Source organism: Tenrec ecaudatus, chromosome 8 (genome assembly GCF_050624435.1).
Source record: "Tenrec ecaudatus isolate mTenEca1 chromosome 8, mTenEca1.hap1, whole genome shotgun sequence".
NCBI lineage: Eukaryota > Metazoa > Chordata > Mammalia > Afrosoricida > Tenrecidae > Tenrec > Tenrec ecaudatus.
The window spans coordinates 47,779,695-47,806,752 of NC_134537.1; the positions used below are offsets into that span (position 1 = coordinate 47,779,695).

General features: G+C 38.2%; 1 protein-coding gene across 3 annotated transcripts in view; it reads left to right on the plus strand.

Moving 5' to 3' along the window:
- GSK3B (glycogen synthase kinase 3 beta) overlaps positions 1-27,058 on the plus strand; it is a 200,675-nt gene that overhangs the window by 146,652 nt on the left and 26,965 nt on the right. For 2 of the 3 annotated variants that reach the window (XM_075556365.1, XM_075556363.1), the window contains exons 8-9: positions 16,747-16,842; positions 26,413-26,451. In XM_075556365.1, coding sequence (XP_075412480.1) covers positions 16,747-16,842; positions 26,413-26,451 — 135 coding nt within the window. The remainder of the gene's footprint in view (positions 1-16,746; positions 16,843-26,412; positions 26,452-27,058) is intronic. The other variant, XM_075556364.1, reaches the window with a different exon arrangement.

The following is a 27,058-nucleotide window of genomic DNA, read 5'->3' on the forward strand; positions in this document are numbered from 1 at the left end:
CTCAGTGTGTTTCCGGTGCTGTCCCGTGTAGGGCCATGGGTCAGTGCAGGATGTCGCATCTTGCAGTGGGGCCGGCTATATGGCCCTCTCTGTACATTGGGACCTCCGAGCTGGGCTATCATCTTACGAGCTTGGTGGGCCCAAGTGTGCTCCGGTCCGTTTCCTTCTGGATGTGGTGTCATTGGTCAGTTCCTTTTCAACACCAGAGAACCGATCTATCATTTTCTGCGGTACTCCCTTCCATAGTGGGGGTTGGACTAATTCTGGTTACGGCTGGCATCTGGTCTTGTCTCTAGATTCCTCCGCATGCATTACCTTATCATCCTGCTTTGGCATGTCATGGTGGGGTCTGTATGCACGTTCCAGTTCTGTGGAGATACAACGAATACTCTCCCCCGGTTGGATTAGTGCCCTGTTCCCCCCGTGCCATGAACTCAGTTTCTCCCCACCATATATCTCCCTCCACCTGCCTCTCTTCCCCTTCTTTATGTTGGGCTCTCATGTACCTCCCTAGGTGTGCCCTGCCCTCCCTGCAACTATCTATGCTTCCACCCATTTATTGCAAGATAGGTGTTTATTCTTCTATTCCTGGCATGCTGATTGTACTTACCTCAGGGGACTCATACCTGTCCTTTTGAGTTTGGCTTACCTCGCTTAACATGATTCCTTCCAGCTCTTCCTACAAATTGACATGTTTCATGTGATCGTCCATGCTTTTCAGTGCTGCATAGTACTCCATTGTGTGTATGTGCCAGAGTTTACTAATTCACTCATCTGCCAATGGAAACTTAGGCTGTTTCCAAGTCTTTGCGATTTTGAATTGTGCCACAATAAACATTGGAGCGCAGATGACTGTTCGTGTCTTATTTGTTGCTTCCACCGTGTATGTGCCCAGTAGAGGGATGACTGGGTCCTAAGGTCGATCAATTTCCATTTTCTTTAAGTAACTTCAGATTGCTTTCCACAGTGGTTGTACAAATCTACTTGACCATCAGCAGTGGAAGAGGGTTCCTACTGCACCACAGTCCCTCCAACACTTGTTGCTCTCTGATTTGTTGATTTGGGCTGGCCTCAGGGTTATTAGGTGGTATCTCATGGTTGTTTTGATTTGCATTTCTCTCATGGCTAATGACCTGGAACACTTTCTCATATGCTTATTGTCCACATGGGTCTCCGCTCTAGTGAAAGTTCTTCTCATTTCTTTTGCCCACTTCCTTAGGGGGTTAACTGTTTTCCTCTTTTTGGGGGTCATGATGGTGTTGTAGATTTTAGTAATGAGCCCTTTGTCCGATGTGTCATTACTAAAAATCCTCTCCCAGTCTGTGGGTTGTCTTGGTGAAGTCTTTCGAGGTGCACAGGTGGTCTGTTTTTACAGTTGTTTGAAGAAGGTTGATGGTATTTAAATTAGTATAGCATTGAACTTGTAAAGTGCTTTAGGTAGGATTGTCATCTTTATTATGTTGAGCCTTCCATTTCATGAGCAGTGGATATTCTTCCATTTGTGGAGGTCGCTTTTGGTTTCCTGTAGTAGGGGCTTATAGTTTTCCTTGTATAATTCTTTGAAATTTATTGTTAAATGTAGTTCTAGGTATTTCAGTTTGTTCTTATCTATTGTGAAGGGAACTTTTTTCTTAATACCCTCTTCCTTGGTCCTATCCAATGTGTATAGAAAACTGTCCAACTTCTGTTTATTGATCTTGTATCCTGCCACTCTTACATATTCCTCGATCACTGTAAGTATTCCAGCTGTGTACCTCTTGGGGTTTTCAATGTACAGGATCATGTCGTCTGCAAATAGCGATAGTTTCACCTCCTCCTCTCCCATTTGAATCCTTTTGATTTCTTTCCGCTGTCTTATGTTGTTAGCCAGAATCTCCAAAGTGATATTGCTGAGAAATGTGAACAGAGGGCATCCTTGTCTTGTATCCTTTTTCAGCGGGATTGATTTTCTTTTCTCCATTGACTATGATGTTGGCCTTTGGCCTCTCATAGATAGCTTTTTTCAGCTTCAGGAATTTGACATCCAATCCTATCTTCATGAGTGTCTTAATTAGGAATGGCTGTTGGATGTTGTCAAATGTTTTTTCTGCATCTATGGATATTATCATATGGTTTTTATCCTTTTTCTTCTCGATGTGGTGTATAATATTGATGGATTTTCAGATGTTAAACCATCCCTGCATTCCTTGGGTGAATCCTACCTCGTTCTGGTGGGTAATATGTTTTATATACTTTTGTATTCTATTGGCCAATATTTTGTTAAGGATTTTTGCATCTATGTTCATTAGAGTTATTGGTCTGTAACTCTCTATACCTGTGGGATCTTTGCCCTGTTTGAGTATCAAAGTTATGCTGGCTTCATACAATGAGTTTGGGAGTTTGCCATTCTATTCTATGTTATGGAATACTTTGTGGAGGATTGGTGTCAACTCTTCCCTGAATCCTTGGTAGAATTCTGCTGTGAAACCATCCGGCCCTGGGGCCTTTTTTGTTGATAGGTTTTTGATGACCCTCTCTATTTCTTCTTTCACTATGGGTTTGTTGAGGTTCCTGATCTCTGTCTGAGATAATCTAGGGAGAGGCTGTTTTTCCAAATATATATCCATGCCTTCCATTTTTCTGAAATCATTAGAATACAGACGTTCATAGTACTTTGTGATTATCCTTTTAATTTCATTGAGGTCTGTTATTGCCCCCGTTTCATCCCTCATCCTGACTATTGATGTTTGCTCCTTTCTTTCCTTGGTAAGCTTTGTCAGAGGACTGTCAATTTTGTTAATTCTTTCATAGAACCAGCTTTTAGCTGGATTTATCTTTTGCATTGTTCTCTTGTCTTCCCACTGGCTTAACTCCTCCCTGATTTTTATTATTTCTTTTCTCTTGCTATTGGAGGGGTAGTTCTGCTGACTCAGTTCTAGTTGTTGGAGGTTTTGTGTTAATGTATCTGTCATATGCCTCTCTTCTTTTTTCATGTGCATTTAATGATATCAAGCTACCTCTGCTAACTGCCTTTGTAGTGCCCCATACGTTTTGATACGTTATATGCTTGTTCTCGTTAGTTTCTAGAAACTTCCTAATATCCTCTCTGATCTGGCCCTGTACCCATTCATGTTGCAGGAGATCGTTGTTCATCCTCCAACTTGGTTGCCCTTGCTTTTCTGGACATCCTCTTATTAATCTCCAGCTTTATGGCATAGTGATCTGAGAAAGATATCTGGATAATATCTATGTGTTTGAATTTACTCAGGCTGGGCTTGGGTCCCAACATGTGGTCTGTTCGTGAAAAAGATCCATGTGGGCTTGAGAAGAATGTGAAATCCTTTGCATTTGGATGAAACACTCTATAAATGTCTATCAGGCCCCATTGCCTAATACATTGTTTAGCTCTATGGCCTCTTTTCTAAGCTTCTTTCCCAGTGATCCATCTTTCTCGGATAGCCGAGTGTTAAAGGCTCCTACTATGATTGTTGAATCGTGATTTCTTTTTATAATCTGCACCATTATTAGGAGGGTAAATATTCAATATGCTAAGTGCTTCTTTGTTTACTGAGCCTTTGAGCATTATGTCGTCTCCCTTGTCTCTCTTTTTTTCCCCTTGTCTCTTTTTATGGTTTGGATCTTGAGGTCCATTTTGTCAGAAATTAAGATAGCCACCCCTGCCTTTTTTGAGTTACAATTTGCTTGATAAATTTTCTGCCAGCCCTTTATTCTTTGTGTATTCTTGTCTGTGCACTTAAGATGTGTCTCTTGCAGGCAACAGATTGCTGGATTATGTTTTCTGAGCCAGTCCCCAAGCCTTTTTCTTTTAATGTACAAATTGAGGCCATTGGTATTCAGAGTTATCACTATCTGTGGATTCATTGTTGTCATCCATTTTGTATTTTGGGTCTTTTCCTGTCTCACTTCCTATCAGTGTGCTGTATTTGAGTGGAGTGTTTCTGTCTTGTCTTCTTTTCCATCTGAGACCCTGTTTTCATGGGTATTGTTACTGGCATGTTGGCTTCTACATGGAGATGGGCTATATGGTGATCTCCTGTTTGTTCTTTGTGGAGGTTGATTCTCTGGCCATAATGAGTCAGCCAGTATCTTCCGCAGGATCGGGTGTCTTTCAGCATGAGTCTTTCCTGTGAAAGACCCTTAACTCACCATCTATCTTAATGGATAACTTGGCAGGCACAGGATTCTGGACGAGGCGTTTTTTTGTTTTTTGCTTTCAGCCTGTGGAAGATGTTCCATTCTCTCCTCCTCTTCATGGTATCTGCTGATAGGTCTGGGCATATTCTTACCTGAACTGCTTTATATGTGACTGTCTTCCTTTCTCTTGCTGCTCGTAAAATTTTCTCTTTTTCCTCAAAGTTGGATATTTTTACTATTATACGTCTTGGCATGTTCTTCTTGCTGTCTAGTCTAGTGGCATCCTTTCTGCTTTCTGTATGAGTGCCTGGTTCTCCCTTGTTAGGGTGGGAAAGTTTTCATGTAGAAATTCCTTTGCTATCTTGGTTGTCGACTTGTGTGTTGTGCTCTGGTAGACCAATTATTCGAATATTATTCCTCTTACCTCTTTTTATGGTTTGTTTTGTCCAACATTAGAACTGGAACTCCTGCTTTTGTTTGAATTTCTGTTTGTGTGATACTCCTTTCTCCAACCTTTGATTCTCAGCCTATTTTTGTCTGTAGCCTTGTTATGTGTCTCCTGTAGGCAGCAGATTGATGGGTTGTGTTTTCTAAGCCAGTCTGCTAGTCTCCGTCTTTTATTGCCTGAGTTCAGGCCATTGATATTCAGGGTTATTATCTCTGTCTAGGGACTCTGGTGTCATCTTACACCTTTTGTTTTGGGTGTTTTCCTACTATCCTTCCTCATTAGTCTGCTGTGCATGTGTGTGTCTCATTCTTGAGATCCTTCCATCCTTAAGCCAATGCTATCTTGGGGTTTGTTTTCTCTTTGTTGCCCTCTGGGTGAGGTTTTTCTATGTGGTGGTCTCTTATTTATGCTTGGTGCGTGTTCTTCTGCCCATTCTGGGTCTGCAAGATCTTTTGTATTGCTGGGTTTCTTCTAACATAATCTTTGAGTTTTACCTTGTCTGGAAAGACTTACTTCTCCATCTATCTTGATTCCTAGAATGAGCTTCGGGGTGCACTTTGTAATCTGGAGTAGTTTGAGTAGAATTGCTGTCAATACTTCTCTGAATATTTGGTAGAACTCTAAAATGAAGTTGTGTGGGCCCAGGCTTTTTGTTGTTACTGCTGTTGGGGATGTGTTTTATTTTAAAGACTTCTTCAATTTCTTCTATTCTTTTTTTTTTCTTCATTTAGGTAGGTAGCGTGTGTCTAAAATTATCCATTTCTTCTAGATTTTCAAATTTGATGGAATTCAGTTTTTCATAATACTCTTGTGTTCCCTTTTACCTCAGTTGGTTCTGTGTATTATTGCCCATTTCATTTATTGGTTTGGTTATTTGGCTTTGTTAGTCTGGTTTGTTTTACAGGGCAGCTTTTTAATTTATACTTTGTTGCTTCATGTAGGCCTATTTGAGGATTGAACATGTGCACCTTAAACTTAGCATAGTTTACCTTTAATAATATACTGTGCCATATAAAGTAACATCTTTAAGTCAAGTATATTTTTATTTGCCTTTCTTATTCTTTGTATCACTGTCATATGTTACATATATGGCATGTTGTAGTCCCTCAATGCTTGTTAATTTTGCTTTTGTCAGTTCTTTCTAAAGAAATTGAAATACATTTAGACACATGTATACTTTTAGGTGAGTGTGTCTGTGTAAGACAGAGAGAGACAGGGGATCCGAGTGTCTGTTTGGAGTCGTGTGTGTGTGTGACAGAGAGACAGAGACAAGGTATCAGAGTGTCCATTTAGAGTCTGTGTGTGTGTGTGTGTGTGTGTGTGTGTGTGTGTGTGTGTGTGTGTGTGTGACAGACGATCAGAGTGTCCATTTGGGGTCCTCCTCTTTCTTACCGTGGACTTTTCATCCTGTGCTATCTCTAGGTAACAAATTAGTTTCCTTGTGTTTGCGTGGAAATGGCTTTATTTTACCCATGTTTTTGAAGGATATTTCCACTGGATATAAAATTTCTTGGGTTGTTTTTTTTTTTTTTTGCATTCTCAGAAGTCTTTAGTATTCTGCCTTGCATTGTTCTTAATGGAAAATCAGCTGTCATATTTATTGATGCTCTGTGTATAAGTGTGTCTTTTTATTTATTTTGCCATTCATGAAGAATTTCTCATTTATCTGTTAACTATGATTTGATGTGGTTTTTTGTCTTTGTGTCTTTATGTTTCTTGAATCTGTGAAGTCATAATGTTCATCAAAACTGGGGAAATTTTAACCACTGCTTTAAAAAATTAGTATTGCTTTCCTCTTCCCAGATTTCAACTGTGTTTATGTTTTTCCAGCCCTTTTTGTCTCCATGCTTCACACACTTGAGGGAGTTAATCTACTATTAATAACTTCCCATGAGTTTTCATTTCACACACAGCATATTTTAGCTCTGGAATTTCTGTTTGGTTCTTTCCTATGTGTTCCATCTTTCTTATGGAGAAAATAGCTATTTCAAAGTTCTTATGCTAATTCATAAAATAGCTGTCATTTCTAGATCTATGTCTCTCACTAATTTGGGGTTGTTTTTTTTCCCCCTGTCTTGTTCCTGGGTCATATTTCCATGTTTCTTTGCATGTTTAGTTTGTTGTTGTTGCTGATGTTGTTGTTTGATACTGAATATTCTGTTGTTGAGTATTTGCGTTTTCTTATACTTAAAAGAATCTGAATTTTGTCAGTTTTTTAGTTGTTTATGCCTTGAGGACAGTTCTGGTGCCTTTTATTGTTAGAACCAAACACTAAAGTCCATAATAACGTGTCTTAAATTAAAAAAATAAGAAACAAGCAAGCCATATATGGCATTCCAAATTTATTTTACTACTGGGTACAAAGTTGACAGGATTTTACTGTGTAAGGCTTTGAGTTTACTTTTGTCTAGCTTAAAATAGTTATGCCTCCCTGTTACATATATGCATAATATTTATACCTGCCACAACATAATAGTAACTTTCTGCAATTTAGGCCTTGGAATTAAAATTATTCTAACGTGCACATCCCTAGTATGTAACACAACAGTCTAATTCATACACACAATCACTAACAGGCAAATATAGAAAACTTATTTGCTTGCTATTGCAAGCATTCTTCTACATGAGAAAGAAAGATTTACATGGGTAATCTGTAACGGCGGAAGCCAGAAAAAGATTGACCAAAACTGTTAACTCGCCAAAAATTTATAAAATATTTGTAGCATCCTAAGATAGGCTTAATTTTTTTTTTAAATCCTCTGACCTTGTTTAGCCAGTTATATGCTTCATTTCTTGAGATTACAGAAGCTCTAATGGCATAGTGACACTCTTAAGTGTTGGGCCAGTGGCTCACTAACCTGTGTGAATCCAGCAGCTGCCCCACAGGAGAAAGATGAGGCAGTGGTCATTACCTCGCAGTGTGTCCAACATTAAGTGCTCATAAATACTTCTTTTCTCTTTTTCCACTAGCTTCTTCTCTTCCATCTTGTTCTTTGCTGTCACTTTTCCCTATCCAACACACTATTTTAAAGAGTGCTTATATTTGCTGTCTTCACTTACATTTCATGTGTGTCTGACATGCTTATGATCCTCGTGGCCTCACCAACACATAGAGAAAGTCTTCATTGCCAACAGGGGAAACCTTCCACGTCTTAATTTACCTGGGCTCATCATGTCATAAGAGAATGACTTTGCCCTTCTCCTCCAATGTTCCCCTGCAGTGGGCTCCTCTTCAGCTTCTGTGACTGTGTCAGTGCCCTTTCATTTCCCTTCCTCCATGGATTTTTGTCCTTTATAGCCTCATCTTTAGCACTCCTCTCTTTATCTACTTTTTCTGGTGTACATTATCACAGCCACCTGGCATCTGTATACCAAGTACTACTAAAGCTGTTTTTCTTGCCTAAATTTTCCTGCAAATAGAGAAATTTCATCTCTTGGTATATGAACATTGTCTTTCACGGAATATCTTATGTCAGATAGTATTTTTCTTCCAGATCTCCTATTTTATGCTTTACAGCATCAGCATTGTTTAGAATTATTGCACTTAGAAACTGAAGTTGTTTGCCCTCCGAACAAGTCTAATAAACAGACTGTTTGATACTATCTTCTGAAATTTGGTTTACTACTATACTGAGATTTAAATTCCGTGCCAGCCCAGTTTCTTAACTAGTTATGATCACGGAAAAGTTTTAAACTTTTCATGGATCTTCGGGTTTTTTCATCTGTGAAAAGGTTTGGACTACATCAGGACATGGCAAACTAGGGTCTAGAGGCCAAATAACAACTTAGCATTTGTTTTGTACATATGCGCTTTTATTATGGCTGCTTTTGTGCTAGCGTAGCAGAATAGGGCGGTGGCAGACTCTGACTCAGGAAACGTAACATATATATACTCTCTGGTCCTTTATAGAAAATGTTTTTGGCACTTGTTTTTCACTTTTTAAAAGCTTACGGTTTTCTGCGACTATTTATGATCAAATCTAAAGGATGTGGCATTTGAAAAAAATTCATTGCTGTCTTTCTTAATTGGTTCGCTATTAGAAGTCACCAATGGAAGTATGTTTTGTCTCTTATTTTAAGAAAGTCATTGTCATAATAAAGCGCTATGCCGTAATTTTTAAGAGCCTTTTATGGTCATGGTATTTTGTAATATGAGGAGGTACTCCCACAAAACTGGAATTGTGCAGGACAGAGCGTAGCTTTTGTAGTACATATTTTTCCCACTAGACAAGCATCAAGAAACTTGCTTTGAGTAAGTGCATGCACCCAGTGGCATGCTGCCTGGGAAGGTTCTGTTTGGTTACAGTGCATTTTTCATGCAAGCAGTTTCACTCGAACCTCATATTTTGTGATAGCCAATTTAAGAGAACAGTGTGCGGCTATGATTTTTTTTTCTTCCTGCTTTTGGGGCAGGGTGATGCTTCAGAAACTATTGTGATGTTGAACAGAGCATACAAGGACAGCGATATGGAAAATCTCAAGTGTACAAGTGTTTTTCTCACTTTAAAAGAAGTGAAATGTCAATTGATTTGACAGATCAAATGACAAACTTCGCTCTGGACGTTCGTCAAATTCTGGAATGGACAAAAATGTCAAGTGCATTTGGAGTTGGTTCCACCAGGTCAGACTGTTAATCAAGCTTTCTCTGTAGACATTCTGAAAAGATTGTGCTACAAAAGGCCTGATTTGTGACAGTTGGGGGACTGCTTTTGCCACGACAACATTGCATTTGCTCACGCAGCCATCTCAGTGTGCCAGTTTAAGGCAAAAAACATCATGGCTCTCTTGCCTCATGCACTTTACTCACCTGACCTCGCTTCATGCGACTTGTTGTTTCTTGAATGAAGGGGGACATGAAAGGACAGCAGTCTGACAGTGTAGAAGAGGTGAAGAAAAAAATGAGGGAGGTGCTGTGAGCCATCCAAACAGATGAGTTTGAAAAATGTTTCCAATAATAGAATAGTAGATTTGTCAAATGTATTACGTGTAATGGAGAGTACTTTGAAGATGAAGAAGTTGTTTTGTAAAAAAAAAATTCAAATATAGTTTTGAAAAAAAATTCTAGTTTTGGGAGGTTTTTTGTAACCCCTCGTATGTAGTAAATCTTATTGTCCAGTCTGAAGAGAACCTGGTCTTATGGTATAAAGATAATAAGTAAAAGAATAGATAAATATGATAGTAAGTGGATCCTTGACAAGAGGAATTAAACTTGTAGAACATACTTGGTATTAGGGTTTGAGTTGGTTAGTTTGTTGTGCCAACCTGGCCGATAAACACATGTGGGGTTACTTGAAGGGCAGAGAGGTAAATGGCTCAGTGAGCTTTGCCTTTCTAGTTCTCAAGTCTCTTGCTTTCTGATGGTCGGACCAGGGTAAAGCTGCCTTGGCCAGTTTCCTGCTTCAGCTGGCAGGGCTCACTTGCTGCAGGACATCCCTGAGGAGAAGCCACATGGACCTGCCTCGATGCAGCCCTGGGTGCTGGAGCAGCCATGTGGAGACCCCTGCCAGCACTGAGATGCTTACATCTTCACTAATTCGGCTTTCCTTCTGCAGTCGGCGTCATAGTGTGTGTTCTGTGCGGTGGAGGAGGAATTTGTGGATTGGTGTTGGACATCTGGGTTAATGCTGGACTTGTGGGCTTAGGCAGCACTGGGTTGGGATGTTTTCTTATTGTGCACTTAACCTATATATAAAATTCTCTTATATATGAGTTTCTGTGGATTTGTTTCTCTAAAATACCCAGACTGACACAGGGTCTCTGCTACCCATCTGATGACTTTAATGATTCAAGGTCATCTTTCTTTAGAAGAATAAAATCTCCACATCCACTTTGTGCCGATAGACTTCTTTTACTGAATTAGTAATTAAAGATTCTTAATGATCACAAATATGTATCAACTAGGTAAATTCTGACAACTGATTATAAGTTATTTTAATAGTCCCTTTTCATATTATGTATCAAAATATACAATTTTTACAATGAAATATCTTGCATATACCCTGGATTAGTCTAATGCATGCTTTTGTAGTATAGATTAAAAGAGTGCATAGGTCTCAATGTATACAAACTGCTTAGATTAGTAAGGTACAAATATTGAACCTTTAATGCTGCACTTTTTTAAGTTAATGATATTGCTTGCCTGGTGTATATTAATATGTACTGAGTTACCTTAATTATAGAAAATGGGTGATGAGCTAAAGGTAGTTCACTGTATAATTCATGCAGTTTTCTATATATTTGAAATTTTCCTTAACATGGAATAATATGTGTATACCCAAGTGGCTATGAAACAGTGCATTTAGAGAGATGGGTGTGGGAGTCAATACATACGAATGCATAACTTTCTTTTCATATTTAAAAAGTTATTCCAAGTTTGTATGTCACACAAAACCTGGGTATGTGGCATATGTTTCTCAGTTGTCTTACTATATATTTCACAGGGTTTTTTTTCTTAAGGAATGTTCTTAAAGGAGTCCTGGTGGTGTCTTAAGTTATAATTTTCTGTAAGTTACACATAAAAGTAATTCTACCACAGGCTTCAACAAACATCTTGTCTTGTCATTGTGTAGATTGTAGCTTGTCCGTGCTCTCTCAGAGCCCTTCAGAAAATTTACATTTTCTGTATGACAGATGAGGCTATGTCATCTCTGTCCACACAGTGTAAAAGATACTTTTTTAAAAAGCATTTTATTAGGGGCTCATACAATTCTTATCACAATCCATACATACATCAATTGTGTAAAGCAGATTTGTACATTCATTACCCTCATCATTCTCAAAATATTTGCTCTCCACTTAAGCCCCTGGCATCATGTCCTCATTTTCCCCTCCCTCCCCACGCGCCCCTCCCTCATGAACCCTTGATAATTTATGAACTATTATTTTGTCATATCTTGCTCTGCCCCACGTCTCCCTTCACCCACTTTTCTGTGGTCTGTCCCCCAGGGAGGAGGTCACATTTAGATCCTTGAAATTGGTTCCCCCTTTCCAACCAATCTCGTTCTTTTTGGCTTTCTTACCAATTCCTCAAGAGTTCAGACACTGTCTTGTGGAAATGGAGGAGGACACTCTGATTTGAGAATGCATATTTTAAGTGGCATTTTGTTTATAGTGAAATGTATCATCATGCAAAGTATATTATTCATTTTAAAGCAATGATGAAGTTAATAGCCATGTAACTCCCTGGCTAAGAAACACAGCTAACGGAAACCAGACTCACTGCCATTGAGTCCATGCCAACTCTGCCCTCTAGGACAGGATAGGACTACCTTTATGGATTTCTGAGACTGCAGTTGTTTTTTCTTTTAAAACGCTTTATTAGGAACTCTTACAGATATCATAACAGTCCATCATTCCATCACATGAGACTATAATTCTTTATGAGAATAGAAAGCCTCGTCTTTCTCCTGAGGAGTAGCAAGTGGTTTCAAACTGGTGACCCATGGGTAGCAGCCCAATACATACCCACTATACCACCAGGGCTAGAATTACAGTTGGAGGAACTATTTTTTGCCTCATCCCAGGTAACCCTTTCTCCAAAATATAGGTCAACATTTTTTGTTTTATTTTGTGATGTATATTCACATTTTTCTTTAGTTTTACACAGATTAACTAAAATATATTTTAGTATTGGCTGTTTTTGAACTTTCTATAACGCAGTCATACTGTAAGTATGCATTGTTGAGTGAAAACTCAACCCACTGTTTATGAGATTTATCTATCAAGTATTTAATGCTCTTGTTCATTTGTTTTCAATGCTACCTAGTCGTGTGATGTATATTTGTAACTATCTTTTTACTGTGTGGACAGAGATCACTTGGCCTCATCAGCTTTTTAGCTACCTTTTCTCTAAAGGCTTGCTGAGAGAATGAATGAGTTACATTCTGTACAGTGGTAATGCCGGATGTTGCTTGAAGTCTTAAAATATATTTACATCTTTTTATGATGATGATGATGATGATGACACTAATCTAAGATGAGAATATTCTTTCTATACCACAATTTATTTATTCTGTCTACTCTTAGATTCTTTACTTTGTAGTTTTTTAAATTAATGTTGTTTTGAACATTCAAGAATTTCTCTGTTTTATGGAATGTACCTTGAAGTAGAATTAGTAGGTTGTCGGACCAATGATGGTATGCATTTTAATACCCATATATTCATATGTTATTTTTGTTGCATTTCTTCATCAATTAAAAAAATCCAATGGAGTTACATTTGGGGGCAGTTACTGATCAGCTTACTAGTATTATCCCCTTCCCCTCACTCCTAGTACACACACAAACACACATTTCATAAAGAGTTTAATATAGAATATAAATGCTTGTTTTTCATAATAGAAGCTAAAATTCCTTTCCAGCCTAAATGTTTTGTGTATGGAAGTATAATTAACATAACTGTGTACACACACCCCCTATTGTAAACACCACCATGGAATGAAGATCATTTTCTAGGGCCTCTTTGCTCTCTTTCCCTGCAGGACACTCTGTACATCCACCCCTTTACAATCACTGGCTTTTTGTCAGTCAATATATAGTCAGAAGGTATTTTTACCATTTCATGAGCATGAAATTATACATAGGTTCTCTATTCCATCTAGCACTTAATGCATAATGACTTTTGGATTTTTGGTTGCTACTTTGTATTGCTGCGTACTACTTATACCATTGTTTGGATTGTCACCATTTATTTGTATAGCAGTTGGGTTTGTTCCCACATTTTGGCACTTACAAAAAAGCATCCATGTAGGTTTAGGTTCAGGTCTTCATTTTGATATATACTTTCTTTCCTCTTGGGTAAGTAGGAATTTTAAGAAATTGCCAGGCTGTTTCACAGTGTACTGTGGCTTGCCTTTTTGTTTTCTTTAGAGTATCTTTTGAAGAAATGAAGTTAAATTTTTTTACCACATTAGTAACATTTTATTTAATCAAAAACATGAGCAAAGAGCAAAGTCATAGTTAACTCCATGGATCTTGTTATAAGTTAGGGATATGACTACTTGGGGAATGGGGGTGGAGATTTATTTACTTATTAAATCATTTTATTGGGGGCTCGTACAACTCTTATCACAATCCATACATACATCCATTGTGTCAAGCACATTTGTTGCCATCATCATTCTCAAAACATTTGCTTTCTACTTGAACACTTGATATCAGCTCCTCATTTTTCCCTGTCCCCTCCCTGCTCCCCCCTCCATCATAAACCCTTGATAATTTACAAATTTTTATTGTTTTGTCATATCTTACGCTCTCCGATGTCTCCCTTCGCTCACTTTTCTGTTGTCCATACCCCATGGAGGAGGTTATATATAGATCCTTGTAATCGGTTCCCCCTTTCTACCCCTTCCCACCACTCTCCTGGTATCGCCACTCTCACCACTGGTCCTGAAGGGATCATCTGTCCTGGATTCCCTGTGTTTCCAGTTCCTGTCTGAACCAGTATACACCCTCTGGTCTAGCCAGATTTGTAAGGTAGAATTGGGATCATGATAGTGGGGGGGTACGGGGGCATTTAAGAACTAGAGGAAAGTTGTATGTTTCAGCGTTGCTACCCTGCACCTTGACTGGCTCGTCTCCTCCCCACGACCCTTCTGTAAGGGGATGTCCAGTTGCCTACAGTGGGCTTTTGGTCCCCACTCTCTACTCCCCCTCATTCACAATGATAAGATTTTTTTGTTCTCTGATGCCTGATACTTGATCCTTTCAACACCTTGTAGTCACACAGGCTGGTGTACTTCTTCCAGGTGGACTTTGTTGATTCTGAGCTAGATGGCCCCTCATTTACCTTCAAGCCGTTAAGACCCCAGATGCTATATCTTTTGATAGCCATGCACCATCAGCTATCTTCACCACATTCGCTTATGTACACATTTGTCTTCAGTGATCATATCAGGAAGGTGGACACCCACTGATATGATTTTTTTGTTCTTTGATGCCTGATACCCTGGTCCCTTCTACACCTCGTGGTCACACAGGCTGGTGTGCTTCTTCCCAAGTCCACATGAAAATTTAAAATTTTGATGAGGCTTGGAAAGTTTTAATGGAGTTTTGACATTTAGAAAGGAACCCTGCTAACATAGTGGATTATGTTTTGACCTGCAAACCACAGGGTCAGCATCTCTAAACCACCAGCTGCTATTTGGGAGAAAGAGGAGTCCTACTGCTCTCTTAGAGAGTTGTGGTCTGAAAACCACGGGGCAGTTTTCTGGCCTGTGGGATCACTATGAATTGGAATCAACTTGATGGCAGTGAATGAGGTGTTTTTGGAGAGATTTAGAATCATTAAAAGTATACTGATAGTTCTCACTTTGTCCTAAATAGTTATGGAATAATTCCTGATAACTCACTGATTGCCACCATAGATCAAGTACTTAATATTGCATTCTACTCATTCTGTGCAGCTACTCTTGGGTTGTAAATAGTTTGATATTCTTGTTCCACAAACTTATTTTCTACCAGACTCTAGAACTATAAAGATTGATATTACAGAATATTTCTCTTCAAAGTACTCCCATTAATATTTATATTTTTATCAATATTTTCATATATTTTTCTTCACCCTTGCCTACAACAACTCTTAGGAACCCTGCTGGCCCAGTAGTTGAGTGCTCAGCTGCTAACCTGAAGGTCAGAGTCTGAACCCCTAGCTGCTCGTCAGGAGACAGATGTGGCAGTCTGCTTCTGTAAAGATTGACAGCCTTGGAAACTCGGGGGGTGGAGGGGCAGTTCTGTTCTGCCCTGGAAAGTCACTGGAAATAGACTGAGGGCGGAAGGTTTGTGTACTACAGCTCTAAAGGTCATTGAAGGGGCCTTAGTGGCACAGAGCGAACTCACCTGCTAACCCGAAGGTGACCTCTTGAATCCACTGATCATGACCAGGGGACAGGATCCGGCAATCTGCTCCTATGTAGATGACAGCTCAGGAGACCCTACAGGACAATTCTACTCTGTCGTAGAATCTCGGTCAGCTGGAATCGACTTGACAGCAATAGATTTGGAAGCAAGGAAGCACTCAATTTATTTTTATCCTATAGTTACATATTTTTTTCATTGGAACAGAAAATTCCATAGATCACAGAATTTTTTTATATATGGGAGACACTAACTTCCCATTCAAGGATTGAAAGGCATTTAAATGTTTGAAGGTCAAATTCTCCTGATTAGCATATTGATAATATACCCTTGGCTACATTATCTACATTGTGTTGACTGCATGTAGTTTTGTCCCCATTGATTTCTTGGCTTTTATTTTCAAAATGAGGAAAATTATACCTATCTTATTAAAGGATAGCACATTATTACATGAGTAAAAGATACTCTTTCAGGTGCCATCATTGCAATAAATTGTGTTTTTCTAGACAAGATAGAGATACCTGATTTTTACCTCGATGATTGAGTACTATTGTTGAAGAGCCTGACTTAGCATTATGACAGTTATCAAAGCCTATTTAGACTAGTATAGCATGGAATTTGTAGCCAATTACACATTACTAGGCTTTCAGAGTCTGCTTTATTTTTTTTTTATTTTAACAATTTATTGGGGCTGATACAATTCTTTTCACAGTTCATACATATACATACATCAATTGTATAAAGCACATCTGTACAGTCTTTGCCCTAATCATTTTTTTCTCTTTTCTTCTTTTACATTTTATTAGGGACTCAAACAACTCTTACCACAATCCATACATATACATACATCAATTGTATAAAGCACATCCATACATTCCCTGCCCCAATCATTCTCAAGGCATTTGCTCTCCACTTAAGCCCCTTGCATCAGGTCCTCTTTCCCCCCCACTCCCTCCCCATACCCCCCTCCCTCATATGCCCTTGGTAATTTATACCTCGTTATTTTGTCACATCTTGTCCTATCCGGAGTCTCCCTTCCCCCCTTCTCTGCTGTCCCTCTCCCAGGGAAGAGGTCACATGTGGATCCTTGTAATCAGTTCCCCCTTTCCAACCCACTCACCCTCCACTCTCCCAGCATCGTCCCTCACACCCTTGGTCCTGAAGGTATCATCCACGAGTCTGCTTTATTTAACCAGCTATGTATTTTTTATAATTTGGGTACTTAAAACTGTAACCAATGTATTAAAACATAGAAACCATCTTTATAAATCTGTGGAAGCCTATCACAATAACCTCCTTTCTGTATCTAGGTCCTGGGAACACCAACAAGGGAGCAAATTAGAGAAATGAATCCAAATTACACAGAATTCAAATTCCCTCAAATTAAGGCACATCCTTGGACAAAGGTGAGTCAAAATGTACATATATGTAAATGCGTTGACCAAAACTTGAGTTTCTTATTGTTCTTAAACTAAATTATTTTGAGTTCAGATAGCTGCCTGAGTGTAAAACACACAACAGTTCGGCATGTAAAGATAATTGAGAAATGATGTGTCAGCATTTCATTGAAAGTTTATAGTTTTGTTACCATTGATTTCCTGTTGACAGTCTAGCTTGATTTTTATTTACAAGGTGAGGGGCACTGCACCTACATTTTTAAAATTTGACTAGAGGCAAGATTTTCTGTATGAATTTTGACTGTACATGTATAAAGTAAAAAGGAGTTTGTTTCTTATTTCTAAAATTATAGGTACTTAAACCAATATCATATAACATGATAATATTTTATGTTTTTCTCTGTTTTTAACTGTTAAAATCTAGAAGTGTTGTAGATGATTTTGTTTTTCTCTTTGCTCTTGGTGCTTTGGAAGGAGGACTAAGCAGCAGGTTGATCTTGCTGGGCAGATACGTGGCAGGTCATTGTTATATTAAGGAGCTGTTGTAAAGCTGCTCCTCAACATCAGAGGACATCAAGCCCAAAGAGCACAAGCAGTAATTTAGCCAGGAGGCTGCAGCTTTTAAAAATGAATTTTCCTTTGGTATTTACTTGAAGGGAATAAAGTAAGAGAGGTTTTATTTTTTAAATGTCTCACAGCAACTTCATTCATTAGATTAAGTGTACAGCGGGTTTCTGAACAGGCTTTACAGTAAAAATGAATTGCTAACCTTTGAATTCTGAAGGAAAAGAAGTTTAGGCCACAGATACTGAGATATCTAAAATTGCAAAGCTAGTTGTCACATTGTCAGGATTCAACTAATCCTTTTAATGCTCGATTTTTAAAACTTCTCATCATGTACCATGCTCTCTTCCCATCTCCATTTTATCATTCAGTTTACGTCTCGTTGGTTTTTTGTTTTTTTTGTGTGTGGATTAGAATCTACCAGTTTTTAAATATATATTTCATTTAGAGACTTTCCGTATTTAAAAATATATGTGTAATAGTTTGTACTGATCATGACTGAATGTGTTTAATTAATTCTAAATCTTTGACAGGGAGGGGTGAAATAATTAAGGGCAGTCAGTGAAATAGAATTCCTGGGTGGTGTAAATAGTTAACACACTCCACTGGTAACTGAAAGATAGAGGTTTAAATCCACTCAGAAATATCTCAGAAGAAGAGGCTGGCAATCTGCTTCTGAAAAGATCAGTGTAAACTCCTGTTGAGCACAGCCCTGCTCTGATGCAGGTGGGGTTGCCTTGAGTCAGAATCAACTTAATAGCAACTGGATGTGTTAATTGATAAATTTCTTTATGTTCCTTAGACTCAAAGTCCGCAGCTCTCTCTTTAAACTGTATTATAGTTGCATTTACTTTCCTTCAGATTCACACATTACCTCTCTTCAGAAGATCTTCTTGTTATTCATTAATCTCTTTGCTATTATTCTTTTATTTAGAATAAGATATCTCAATATTACTTCTAGAATTAAAAGTTGTAACTGCCACAGACCAAGAGACCAAGATGCTGTGGCTTCCCCTCTAATACTTAAGATAAATATTAAACAGTCCAAATGTTCTTTGATTTTTGTACCCAAGTCTTCATTTGAATCTGGGTCAGAAGATTCTTAGGCGTTCTCAACTGGTTAAACCCATATAATCCCAAATTAAGTATTTGGCTATAGGAACCCAGTTACAGTATGAATCTATGAAACTCAAAGGTATAGTTTGAGTGCATTAAAGTTGCCCCGAGTAAAGGGATTAGTCACCAGTAGAGGGATATATAGTGCAATATGACTTCAACCAGGTTAAGCACAACAAACAGTTGCTGTGGAGGTCAACTCTGACTCTGACGCCCCCGTATGTTACAGTAGGGTTGACTTTGGCTGTGATGTTTCAGAAGGATCGCCAGCTCTGTCTTTTGTGGCCTTCGGTGCGAACTCAAACCTCCAGCCTCTTGGTTAGCAGCTGAGCATGTTAATCAGTTGCTCCCCTCAGGTATTTACGAAGAAGTATTACAAAATCCTAATCGTAGTTTGGATAAGAAGAGTATGGGTGATTTTATTTCTTCTACTTTTCCATATTTTTATATTTTAATAAGTATGCTTGTTGGCTCATTTTTTTCATTTAAGAATGAAATTGTGTGTAATCTAAGTATCACATAGTATCCTTAATACAAATTTTATTCCAAATGTAATGTTGAAATTGAGGACATGAAATTCTGTTTCACCATTCCCATCTTCATTTCTTTCTTTTAAAATAAACCTCTCACCCTTACTAGAGTTTTCTATGTTCACTCTTTTCCCCCTGGTTGATACCTAATGCAAGTTTTCGGGAAAGTGAACGGTGTAGTGAAAACAGGCCAGCAGAAGAGCTGTGGTATGTGTTTCTGCCTTGCTCTTCCATTGCTCTTGGAGATGGTTCTCTCCCTTACACGGATGCTTTTCAAACTTGAATAGTACATATATATATATATATAAAGTCCTTTCGTTTGTTTTATTGAGATTTCCATTCCTAGACTCTTATGTAGAATAATAATTCCTCCCACCATTTTGTTTGTAAAAACTGAAGTTTTCACAGAGTAATGGTGTTAACTTACTTGGTGATCACTTGGTACAAAGGTATGAAGTGCAGTTATGTTAATTTCCCATTAGCAAGCACACACCCAAAGTGGCGACATTTAGTTGTAAACACAACAAATTTAACCGCAGCAATTCTTTGGTGCTTCTCTAGGTAGGTGATCCAGGTTATGGTTTATATTGATTTTTGAATAGGTTTTCATCAAAATAAAAGGGAGCATTCAGCCCTATCTTCCTGTTATGAATTAAGAACAACACGCTGCCGTCAAGTCCATTATAATACACAGCTGTTCTGTACGATAGGACCGCATAAAACTGTTCCATGGGGTTCCCAGGCTGTACATTTTTGTGGGAGCCGGCAGCCATCAACCTTCCAATTAGTAGCCCAACACTTAACCCAGTGTGCCACTAGGACTGCTTTCTGTTGTGATAGTGAATGCTAGCTGGAGAAACGCGCTTATGCTAAGCAGTCAAAAGATTTGCTTAAACATTAACCACATGCATGTTGGGGTCCATCATGTTGTTTCCATCTTAGTGACCTCCTATTCTCTGAAAGGAGATTGCCTTTTGCCCATGGACGAGAAGTAACTGATGAAGGCAATGTAGGTCTGTTGGATAGAAGATGGAAGAACAAAAACAATAAGATGATCCAGTTGTAGTAAAAGTCAAGAATGCTGAAGAAATTTTTTAAATCCAATAAGTTGGCCCTGACTTGTACATAATCAAAACAACCTAATTGGTGGATAATCACATGTGGCTAAATTAGGAAATAAAGTAGGTGTGGAATTTTGAACCAAGGACCATTATTAGGTGGCAGAGGCAGTGGGAAATAACGGAAACCCTCTGCATTGGTGTTTACACACTTCCAAAGAATAGCAACTAGATGAAAAGCAAAGGAAATGACAGAAAAGTACATTGCAAATTAAATAGAAATGGAGTTCGGTAGAAGAGAGCTTAAATTCTTGATTGAACACATGGAGACTTGGCTAAAAGACCACCTGTGGACATGAAGTGGGAATCTCATCCTAGGTCTGCTCTTCTTACCTCCGTGTCTCATCTTTTGGTTTTGGTTTTCTTTTGTAAGCTAACTGTTACCTGCTCATTTCTCTTGAAAATATAATCGAATTATGCAAATGAAAGATTCTCTCTTTTTTAGCTCTGAATAAAGGAGAAGATTCTATCAATATAATTCTCTAAATCTGCCCTCTTCTCACCATCTCTACTCACCTGACCTTAGTTTAGGCCACTGTTGTTATCAGAGAACAAGGTTAAAGCAACCTCCTGCCTCCTGACTGATTTCCTTTCTTCAGATTCACACCCTTTAAATCCAGCCTTTCATTGCTGCCTTAGTTCGCTTTCTTAAAAGCATGTGTGACACTGTCACTCTATTAATGTTTTTCAGTGGCTTCTTATTGCCTTTTGGAACATTTGAATTCAAGGGTGATCCTGCAGCCCAGTTTGTGTTTGGTGCACCAGGGAAATGATTAACTGCATCACATGTGTCCTGGTTTGGATGACAAATCAATGCAGTCATGTATTCCTGATGTTGCTTTCTGCCTTTTCCAGAAAAACAGATTTAGCTCTTGTCTTTCTGAACGTTCTCTGAGGCCCCTAGTGGCTTGAACCCTTTCGTGAGTTCTCCAGCTTCCTTCTTCCTTAAATGTATATAATCAGCCAGTGAATTTTTAAAGTTTGTGCTTAGTTAGGGTACAATAGGTGTTTCTACTAAGATTGTATTATAATAGATTTATGAGTTTTTTTCTTCTAAATTTTGATGGTCTGATTCTGCCCAGCCTCCCCCCACCCCTCCTTAAAGTTGTACAAAGTGTAATTCTCTTTAGGTATATTAGGTAACACAGATTTCTGCGTATTCTTTCAGGATAATGAAAATCATTAGTCATATGACTGGTTAGCCAAAGGAAGTAGAGTAGATCATCTCAGGGCTCCTGTTCTCTTGAAACTGGGTGACAGTGGCTAGTATGTCAGCTGTCTATGGGAGTGCTGTCCAGTTGGTGGCCCCCTTTGAAGTGGTGATGCAGTCGTGCTGCATTTTGTGATCTAATCAAACTGTTCTGATTGTTCCCCAGAGAAAACACAGTCATTACCACTCCTCTCGGCTTGTGTTTCCCCCTCATTTAGGATGGTCTTCTGCCTCTTCGTTGCTTCTTGTTGTGTGCCAGCAAGTTGATCCTGAGTCACAGTAACCCTATCGAACAGGCCAGAACTGCCCCAGAAAGTTTCCTAGACTGTAAATTTTCACAGAAGCGATTGTCACATCTTTCTTCCATGAGCAGCTGATGATTTTGACCCAGGGTTCCTTACATGTACAAGAGGCTTCAAAAAATTCATGGGAAAGTTATATTTTTAATTACATTTTTCCATAAACTTTTTGAAGCCCCCAGGTCTTGATTTCTGTTTTGTAAAAGTAGTGATAATACAGATAACAAATTAGGTGTGCCTCAAAAGATGTGTTGTCAAGTTTTTGACAAACTCGTTTACTCAATAATAAAGTGTGTACGATGTATGGAACCACAAGTGATTGGATAAATACTTCAGAAAATGTTATTTACAAAACTCAATTTTTACATATTTGATTTCTTACAACATGATTTCAAATGAGTGAATATTAGTATTTCTATCTAGTAAAACATAAGCAGGAAATTTAATTCTGATCATGTTTCAACTATGAAAAGAATCAGATCAAATTGAACCAACTACTATAATTCCCTGTACTAATAGCTAAACAAAAACTTCACCATACTTTTTGATACTTTCTTTATAATCTTCTTCTTTTCCTATGCTTTTTGATGTAAGATTTTTCAGAATTCGGGATACCTACTTGTTCCAATAATTATATAGTTCAGCATATTGCCAATCCACCTGCATCCCCACCTCCCCTCAAAAGTTCTCAAAATGCTTCCCAGGGGACCCAGAGAGCACAGAATTGCAAAATAAAAATTGTTCTGAAACGTCTCAGTGATGCCTTTACCTGCCTTTTCTGGTCTTTCTTACTCAGCGGTTCTCAACCTGTGGGTCGTGACCCCTTTGTGGGGGTCAAACAACCCTTTCACAAGGGTTGCCTGATTCATAACAGTAGCAAACTTACAGTGATGAAGTACCAACAAAAATAATTTTGTGGTTGGGGTCACCACAACATGAGGAACTGTATTAAAAGGTCGCAGCATTAGGAAGGGTGAGAACCACTGCTCTTACTCGTTTTGTTTGTATATGTACCATAGGGCCTAGAACCATGCTGGGGATTGCAGTTCATTCTTAAGGTTGCCTCTTGCCTGTTCTGTTGCTTACAGTGAATCCATGTTTTACTCAGCCGTGAACGCGATACTAACCTATTATCACTTGTCTCATATACACATGTACTATTTTCTGCACTTAAATTTCTACCCACATCTTTATTAGTGCTGGAATAATCACTTCTTTTCCAATGCCCATTTTCCTACATGAATAGGCTTCCTCACGCTCCTAGCGTGTTAGCTACACTCTCATTTCTTTCTCATATCCAGCTGTTGGAGTAGTTGATCCTTATGTAAGGAGTCAGTGGATATCAACAATAGTTCAGGTCACAACCATGCGTCAAAAGATTGGTAGTTTACACCATTCCAGAGGCTCCTCCTGAGACATGCCTGGCAGTCATGGGAACACTGTGGAATAGTTCTACTCCGCACACATGGTCATACATGGAACCAACTTGATGGCAGTTAACCCCAATTCATATAGGTAAGAAATAATATAAAACACAGGCTTAACGATTACTTAGGGATGGGTCAGAGGATCTGGTAGAGGATGGAACATAAAAGAGGGCAAGAAAAAATTTTAATCGTTATTAAATCCTGTCTCCTGTAACATTGCTGTGCTGGATACCATAAAAGCTGTTCTTGAAAAGCATTCAAGTAATACAAGCAACTCAATTAAAGTAAATATTGAGTAATATAAAATACCATAAAACCATGTAATAGATTGGTCAAAGGTTCTCCACATGCTGCAGATTTTACAAGGCAATTCTGTAGGGGAGGGGCCCCTGAAAGATAATAGAAGACTTGAGGAGGTGAAGCCTATTGTTGAAGGGAGGGTTAGGATCTACTAAGGTGTGCAGAAGGTTAGGAATTGTAGCCCAGCAGATGACCCTTGAGAGGGAAATATTCCTGTATTCCTAGGAAGGCTATCCTGGTTGAAATAACTCTTTTGTGAACAGTGAAAGATAAGTGGATATTTGGTAAATTGCACATCTGTATACACCTCTGATACTGTTGTATTCATGTATTATGTTAGAGTGGAAATTACATTGGATAGTTCAGTGCCAATCTACATATAATATACAAGGCTTCTTTTGTATAATAGAGCTCAGAAAAACTGAACAAACCTTATAATCCATGGAGCTGAAATTCATTAAACACTACACCTTCAGTGACCAGGGAAAGGGTTAGTGTGTGCTTCTGATGTTCAGCCTGCATTGCCAAGATTAAAGAACTGATATCAAAAAAAGGTTAAAAAAAATAAAGTAGGTTTTTCAGTACCTTGAGATATATTGGGTTATGATTCCACTTGCTAGATGCTAACTTCAAACAGCAGTTTCACTTACCATGAAACCTGGTAATCGGTAGCCCCTAATCTTTTTTTTTAATAAAGTGAATTGGATTGCCATCTATGTCCATACATCATTAGATTGATGCATAAAAGCATGTAAAATTCCACCTAGGAGAATGTTAAAAATAAATAACGTGGACAAATTAAATATGCTTACTTGTATGAAATTGTTCAATTTACGTGGTACATGCTGCTGCGTAATTAAGTATTCAACAATTTTATTTTGTTGTCTCATTTTGAATCCTGCATTTAGGTTTATAAAACTCATTATAGATGATGGAAAGATTATTTGAGCACTAATAACAGGGTCTATTTTGGGCATATTCTTGGTTTACCTGTTGTTAACACTGGGTGGTTTTATTTGTGAATGACCAGAAGTCAGTCTCAGTGTTGCATGTTTTATCACAGGGACACAACGCTCATTCTGAATACTCTATTCCTATTAGATCATCACTTCCCGTAGCCATGAGACTCAGGAATTTCAACCCGGTAGTACTCTAGTTGACTGTTTAGTAAATTAGAATTGCTAAGAGCTGTTACTGTAAGAGGATCTTCAGCATAGGCCTTTGTATGGCTGAGATGTACGATTGTTTACCTATAGCCATGGTGAAGGACTTGTGAGTCAGCCGTAATAATTAGCTATGGGCTGAAATTTGATGGCCATCATCTGTTCTAGGCCATGTGGAGGGAAGACATTGCCTCTGTCATTTATGAGTTCTCCAAATGCAAATTTATTTTGACCGATTCTGTGGACTAGTCTGTGACGAGAGGTGATATTTGTGTGTCCACTTACAATGAGTTGCTGCACAGGTGAGGTAGCATTTGGATCACTTTTAAAAGTTCATGTCAGTGTTTTGGTTCTTTTACATTTTTCCTTTCTTCTTTGTTATTTTTTCCTTTTGATTTGGTTTTTGTTCAGTTTTGCTTTACTTACTTTCAGTTTTAGTTTCTGTAGGGGTGTTTTGGGATCTTTATGGCCTCGCTGCATATCTGGCTGGCCATATTTAGTCTGCGCACTAATTATTAGTTGGCCCGGTTGAGTCTTATTTTGCGCTCTCAGTTCTTTTAGTCTGGTTTTCTATTTTTGTCCACTGCTTGTGTTTTAGTTCATGAGAGATTTTTATTCTAATGGGCCGGATTTCAATTCGTGTACTAAATTTTAGTCTGCAGACTAAAAGTAATCCGCGGATTATTTATTTTTCATAAAATAGTTAATTCCCCCACTGGAAACTATCCTAAAAGAATGTTAAATTCTCTTAGAATAGCCAAGGGAATTCACAGCTACTGGTGAGGTCTGCCACTTTTTTGTTCTCAATACCTAGACATAATAGACCTTACAACCTCCCTGTGTATTTGGCTCAGTTATGCCTAGGTGTTGGAGTGTGTTAGCATATGTATCACCTGTAACTGTGACTGACCCTTTGTTGGACTGCTAATTGTATATAGTCTTGTTTAGCTTTTGGTGGGTGAATTGGTCATACTTGCAGTAGAATTGTGTTGAATTTGTAATGCTCAAAACATAGGATTTTTTTTCAATGAGTTATTCCAAAAAGGAAATGATGTTCTATATTTTCCTACGTGATGGGTGCAAGGGTACAAGGGGGCAAAGCCCACAATAGAAAATTAAGTTATACCCGCACTCCTGAGGTACTATGTCAGTTTCTTAAAGGGTCCTAAGGAAATGAGAATGGCAGCAAATAAACATCTCAAGCAGGGAAGTCAATCCAAAATGAAGAATAATCCGCGGTGGCCTGATCTGTTCTTAGCGCACACAAATTGAAAATATCTGGCTTGAAATCTATAGTAATACAAACTAAATATATTATTACTTTCTGCTTATCACTAATATTTTAGTGAAAAAATGTTTATACTGTGTCTCTGGAACACATGAATAGAGAAAAATTAGCATATTGGGAACTCACATGCCTTTAAAAGTAAGCTTATATGCCCCCTTCCCAGTCATGTGTCTGGACAGTGAATCAAGGTCATAGAGGACCAAACACTTTACTTTGGGAACTTTACTTCTAGATTTCATTTTGATTTTAACTTTTTTTGGTTTTGTATTTTTTTAATAAACACACTGGCATTGGAACATAACTAACTAAAATTAAAATGTTTCTTTAGTATGCCTCACCATTGCACAATCAAAAATTTTTTGCATACACTGTGGTGAAGTAATTTTTAAAACTTGGACTTGCTACTATGGAGACTATGTTTAAAGTTTATAACTGTATAAACATTTTCTATGTCCCCCACACTATGGATTTCTTATAACATTGGATATATTTTTCCTTGCTGGACTATTCTCTTTTGGATTGACTTCCCCTGTTTGGATTATTTCACTGCATTATCATCTTTAGGATTCGTCAGGAACAGGACATTTCACCTCAGGAGTGCGGGTATGTACTTAATTTTTTTTCCCAAAAAATTTCAAGGCAGGTCTATAAAATGAGGGGAAACTTATTGAAAGACTAAACAGTTACTCGTTTTTGAAATCTAGTAATGAAAATCCTATGGGTAGCTTTGATTTCAATTTTCATTCATTGTAAAATTTTGCTTATGGTATAGAATGTTAATCTCCTGTGTGATTCATTGACATCTACAGTGGAATTTAGGAATTGTGGCGGTTTGAAATCATTTTTTTCTTCTTTTTAAATCATCATAAGGATAAATATTGATGAAAATCCATGAAACCAAAGATCCTGAGTGTCTGGCCATTTGAATGAACAAGGAGTGAAGCAGCAGCAAGTTCTCTAGTTGTTAGTGTTCTTGCCTTTAGACCAAAGAAAATTCACAACTTTTCTAGTTTGGCCTGTAACTTGGAAGTTACACACTAGCACATGTATATTATGATCAGAAATCTAAACTCTGAGAGCTACTGGGTTTTAGTCCCCCATAGTTTTCCAGTTAATTCCTGTCCACAGAATACTGAACCAAGACTTTTCTCAGCAGGAATCTCTCAAAGGTTTTAAAATAACAGTGGATGCATTTTTAAAATCTTGATTT